Source organism: Crocodylus porosus, unplaced genomic scaffold (genome assembly GCF_001723895.1).
Source record: "Crocodylus porosus isolate Cpor-Errol unplaced genomic scaffold, CroPor_comp1, whole genome shotgun sequence".
In the NCBI taxonomy this organism is placed as follows: Eukaryota; Metazoa; Chordata; order Crocodylia; family Crocodylidae; genus Crocodylus; species Crocodylus porosus.
The window spans coordinates 67500381-67506509 of NW_017728949.1; the positions used below are offsets into that span (position 1 = coordinate 67500381).

At 37.6% G+C, this 6129-nt stretch overlaps 1 protein-coding gene across 1 annotated transcript in view; it reads left to right on the plus strand.

Annotated features, from left to right (window-relative positions):
- Positions 1 to 5862, plus strand: part of MGAT5 (mannosyl (alpha-1,6-)-glycoprotein beta-1,6-N-acetyl-glucosaminyltransferase) — a 149988-nt gene extending 144126 nt beyond the window's left edge. The window contains exon 16 of the mRNA XM_019554075.1: positions 2103 to 5862. Coding sequence (XP_019409620.1) covers positions 2103 to 2301 — 199 coding nt within the window. The 3' untranslated portion in view covers positions 2302 to 5862. The remainder of the gene's footprint in view (positions 1 to 2102) is intronic.
- Positions 5863 to 6129: the final 267 nt, after the last annotated feature.

A 6129-nucleotide genomic window follows, 5' to 3' on the forward strand; every position in this document is an offset into this window, starting at 1 on the left:
CCATGACTGCAGGTGCTTTAATTAGAGTGCCCCCCCAGCACATGTATAAACACCCAAAGGTTTTACTTCTGGGTCACTGGTTTGAACAAGACTTTAGGTAAAGAATCCTAATTGCTGTTCTTCTATAGAGTTAATTCTGCATAATAGTCCTATTACTGTATTTACCCAGCTGCAGCTGGTCTCTGCTGTGTTTAAATGAACAGAAACACTCCCCCACAAATGGTTTTTTTTCTCCACTGAGGTTCAGTATTTAAAAGGAGAAAAGAATATGATGCATAGATGCCTGTCCTCATTTTTATTCTATTAACGCCTGACTCAAAGACCAATGAGGTAAAAAGAGTCTTTCTGTTGATTTCAACTGACTTTGGCTTCAGGTTCCTAATGATTTCATCTTACTAGGATTTCTAGGTATTTTAGGATGATTTCATTTGGCTTTGGGGGATGAGTGAGAAGCAGTATTTTTTTGTTTTTCTCTGTCTCACATTTATCTTCAGTAAACAGAAGAATAAAGCTAAAAAAGGCTGCACTGCCCTCTAGAGAGTGTCCTGTACTTAAAACACTGAGAGGCAGAAATAACTGCTGCATGTTAGGATGCCAGGAGTGTGCAATTCTAAACCTATTTGAATTATTCACCATAACGGTTTTGGCCATTTTGGAGTTTAGAATAGCACTGAAAGCATTTTATGAATAATATAATTTGAGTACAGGGATGCAGAGTACACAAGAAAGATGGGTTCTACACGGAACGAATTGGAGGTTGATACATACACTGATAAATGGGGAAATAGGAAGACAGCATTCAAGAGTGTTGAGAAGGATTATTGGACTAAATGTCTTTAATCTGTACTACAGGATCTGAATGAACATTATTTTGCTGAGTTTCTGGTTCTCTGTTTTTATGTAACTTTTCCATTCTTAGCACTTTCCTGAATTAAGCACCACCTACATATTGCCCCATATATATTGGCAAAGAAATTGAGATATCATAATCTCACCCATTTGATTGAAATAAAAAGGTAGTAGAGTACCTTCACAAAATAAAACCACTCTGCTTCCTCCAGGCTGTGGACATAATTGGAATTTTTTTTTTTGTGATCTGGGGTCTTTGTTTTAACTTTGTATTAGGAGTGCTGCCAGACTTTTACTGCCTGAAATGGAAGGTTTTTATAGTGTTAGTTGATAACAGGAAATCCTGTCCAATTCCCAGCAGCAACAGGAGGTTTACTTTTTTCCTTGGACCATAGGGAAGTACAATTACAAATCTTTTCTTTCTCACTGACTGTGGCTAAAAGCAGTCACCATGGGTGCAAACAAAAGTGACGTTTTTCACACAATCTGGCCCTTGAAAGCACTCGACAGCCATGGCATAACACATGTGCATGGCTGAAGAGTGGTTTTAAAATGGCCAATCGCATGACAAATTAACCCTCATTAAACCAGGTAGTAAATGAAGCTGCTCTAAATTAGGGCACCTTAGGGGACTTCTGTACAGTTCCCTGAGAGGGTTAAGTGTCATATTCCTGGTGTGCCAGGGGGAACAAGGAGAGTTCAAGGAGTTTCAGCCGACTGCCTGTCTGCCTCCATGCGGGCAGGGGCGAGGGTGGTAATTGACCCAGCAGTCAAGGCTGGTGGGGCCCTTGCTGGTTCCCCCCTCCCGGGAGAGGGTCCCTGGTACCCACTGGCCCTGGCTCTTGGGGTGCAAAACCACCCAGAGTCCCGCCACCTGTGCTGGCAGCTGGCCAGAGGCTTCTGAAGCCCTGACCAGCTTACAGCGCAGACAGTAGCATCCCCTGTTGCTTGGCCTTTGTCAGTGCATGGAGGCGCTGAGCCCCCATGCACAGGAGCAGCACGTGTTAGGTTTCCATGATGCCGTAACTTTAAGCGCTCTGTGTAAAATGCGAATAATTACAGCATGATCGAGGTGCCCTTTATAACTTCTGTAAGCACTCTGTGTAATCTGTAGTTTGCTGCTCTTATTTGGTCATGTTTAAGATACTCAGTCGAATTCAGGGAATTTTGGTATTAGGATTTAAAAAGAAAAAGGCAAAATTGTGATACTGACAATGGTCTTGTTATTTTCTTTTCTTTTTTTCTTCATCTAGGTATAACATTGAATGTCATACTGTTGAATCGGCAAATGATATCGTTGTCCCCTCTTTTGATGAAAGAAGGAAGCACTGCATTTTTCAAGGAGATCTTTTGCTGTTCAGCTGTGCAGGGTCCCATCCAAACCACAAAAGAATCTGTCCTTGCAGGGACTACATAAAGGGACAGGTTGCACTTTGTAAAGACTGCCTATAGCAGCAGCACACCTTGTTGTTCCTTGAGGACAAGCAAGTGGTTTTTGAGAGAACTACTTATACTTCCTGCACTTTTGTCCAGTTGTCTAGCAGTAGGCAGAGCTCATGCTGCAGCACAGAGGTATCTGCAAGGAGAGAGGGGTCATGATGAACAGCAAACTGGGGTTTATTTTTTTTTCTAAGCGAACATTTTCAAAATCCTTTCATCTACTCAACGAGAAGAGAAAGGAAGTTCTTTGCTTTGTAATGATTTGAAGATGATTGCAAAGAACAGTTTGTAGGAAATCCCCAGCCCCATCAAACATTGTTTTTGAGTGAAATGAGTATTTTTTTTAAATGAGTTAGAACATCCCCTCATCGTTTGCTAAGAACCCAAACATCATTCCAGTAGAAAGTTGAAAAAAGTATGTGGGGGGGGGAATGTAGGACTTAATTTATTAAAGGTGCACTGTTTTGGGTGCTCCTTTAGCTTCAATGCCTACAAAATGGTGCATTTCTCAAGAACTTGGAACCACAAGGAAACCCAAGTAACAAGAAAGATAACTGTCTGCTCCCAGTTCTTTTTTAATCTTTGCATACTACAGGATATTGTCTGCATCACAGCTACAGTACTAGAGCAGTCTAAACAGAGAGCACCATGAAGAGGAGGATTGGTGGCTGCCAGTTTGTGGCGCATCCTGGTAACTTGATAACTGACTTTGGTTGTGGTGTTCTTTGGTGCTGAACAGCCACTGACATATACTGCCATTTAAAAATGGACCCGTTGTCACAGTTTACTGGTCCCATTTAGAGAACGATCCTTGAAAATTGTTTGTGCTTCTGTTGTAGTCTGCCTATTAGAAATACTGTGTGAAGCAAAAAGTATTCAGCATCATTTGAGCAATATTATTGTTAGACCCTCAGTTTGCTATACCTTAAAATAGTTAAAACATTACTGAAAGACATAGAATGGTCAACTAAACTAACTATAATTATTGTATGATAGAAATGTAAAATGTCTTCATAACTAGTTAGGTTTTTAAAGAGAAAGATGTTTGAACAGCAATTGAGAGAAAGAGAAATGACTGCTAAGAAAAAAAATTGATCTCTTTTCTTGATTCTTTGTAATTTTTTAATAGGCAGGCCAGTGATATATTTACAAGCTGCATTTCATTATCAAAAGTTTGGATCCAAATTCAAACTTTGCTTGTTTAGAGCAGTGAGTTAAATCTTTTAAAAAAATAAAATACCTTTTTTTTTTTCTTCAAGAGTAAACTTTTTGCAGCACAAGCTGATGTGTTTGAAAGCACTGTCCATGGCTGGGAAAAGAGACATTAAATTAGTGGGAAATAAATGCTGAGTCAGTCTGCAGTGAGCAAGCAGGATTTGAAAACAATCATAGTTTGTAGGTTTAAAACTTGGATTTACTCTGGCCATAATTGAAAACCTCAGTTTGATGTCTTAGTGCTTTTTTGTGAAGATTTATCAAGCGTTGCCCAGTACTTCCACTAATGAAAACATAGGCACTTTAAATTTTCTTTCCTAGACTATATCAGGTTCACTCATTCTTTTGTATTTGGCATTCATTATCTGTGTATGAGTATTGATGTGTCTCTTGACCTACCAAAGATCCAAAAAGGGAAATGCTATTGAAACTGTCAAATTATCATGACAAACCTTCAGAGAATTAAAAATGCAGTTTCCCATTTAAATGTAATCATCTAATTATTCCAAGTGATTTTATGTTTCATAATTCAGCACTCCTAATGCTATTATATCGTTATACAGATAGTGTGGATTAGACAGAAATTGGATCCTAAATTATTTTTCAGTAGCCAGAAAAGCAATATGGAAGGTGTATGCACAGAAGGGTGCATCAGTGACTGCTTTGGGATCATTCTTTGTTGTGAACATCCTTTAGTTCATTTACCAGCAGGCCCATTCTTTTCCAGAAAGAAAAAACTAATAGACTTATCCAGAATCTTTCTTGCTGGCACTCCCTCAGCATGAACACCACTTGCGATGGCTGTCTTAGGACTGGAATCTGAAAAGCTTCCAAAAATTCATTTTAATTGTTTAAAAAGTTCCCCATGTGAAAGGTAGCAACAGGAGTTGTCTTTCCTGATGCTTCCTCAGGCTTTTCAGGTACAATGTAGTAAGTTAGAATGGGATGTGGCCCTGGTACTTTGACAGCAAAGGTGGTGGGGGACGCATGTGTATGTATTAATGCAAAACGATCTTGTTTACTGTTATGTAACAATTAGAAACCATTTGCTGTAAATAAACATTCCCTTGGGTTCTGCCAGTTTAAGAAACGTAGGGCAGATTGTCACTTATTTTGCCTAAAATTTAAGGACGCCTAATTTTTTTTGCTAGTCTGTTGCAATTTCCACTGCACTATATTGTCCAATAATGTAGCTTTATGTGTGCAGGCTTTACCACAGCAGAAGAGTCTATGATCTCTGTACTTTCATGCAGTCCATCTTTGTATTTCTGCTGATTTGAGTTATTGGATATTGGTAAATGAAAAAGCCAAACCAAAACCTGTCCATCCAGTAACAGGAATCAGTATGAATTGAAAAAGATGAATAATCACTGGGACCAGATTGTAGTTCTACTGATATCACTGAGAGTTTTGTTATTAACTTCCCTTTATCTTTCAAGAGCTTTATTTTATTATTATTATTATTATTGTTATTACTCCTAAAACATGCAAGTGATGAGCTTTCTGGTCGGGAGTAAGTCCTCTTACAGTGTGCAGCTTCTGTTTAATTTTCCATAAGAGAAAATCTATGGGATTATGGCAGACGTGTCCTTTCCTTCTACCAATAGATAACCTTTGTGATAAAGTTGTGCTTTGCTCTATCGGCATTTTGGAAACCATTGTTTCCACAACATTTAAGTCAATACTGATGCAGTAAATAAGATACTTTTTTTTCAGTGTGTCGTTTGTCTTTAAATATATAAGCAAATAGGTTCTAGTATAAAATAATATAATTCCTCAAGTAGCCAGGCAAACCAATAAGGGATTATTTTACAAATTATGAAGAGTTTTTACTAAATTAAAACAAATTTGTATCACAACTTAAATGGGTAACTCTACTGCCTAAACCCCATAAACCAAACAGACTTTCTGAGTTTATATAGAATAATTGTATAATCCAAACATTGCGCTTACATGAGGACTTTTGGATTATCTGTTGTTATTACACAGATGAAACTGCATTAATGTATGGGTTTCACCTTCTGACTACACTGTGCAGCTTCCTTATTCAGAATTCAGGTTTTGCAACACTTGGTTTGAATATAATGAGTGATAGTTGATGGAAATCAGAGCTATCAACACTTAAGTATATAAACATAAACATATCTGCCATAAATCAAAAACATCTTGGGATTTAAAATCCCATATTTTTATATGTGACCTGACTTTTCAGAAATCTTGTTCCTACAAGATTAATAAACTTAAGAAAACCATTTACGTAACTTATTAAAATTAACATAAAAGGCTTGCCTTCGAAAGGTAAAGTTGGTAAATACACACTGTTTAAAAATGCCAATAAAAACCTCATTTTTTCATATATGCAAATTGATTTGCACATGTATAAATAGATACGCTTTTCTGCTTCCATTTTTTTCCGTTAATTTTCTTTGTGGTTGCTGGTCTTTGATTCCCTTTTTTTTGTAATTTATAGTTGTAATTGTGTGTTGCTTAATATTTGCTCCACAGATATTTAATGTTTATGTGCCTTTATTTAACGCTGTTGGATGGATGTTTGGAATGTTGGTGCTGTCTGAACAAGTATAATGGAACACTCATTTTAGGGTAAAATACACCATGTTGCTGCAT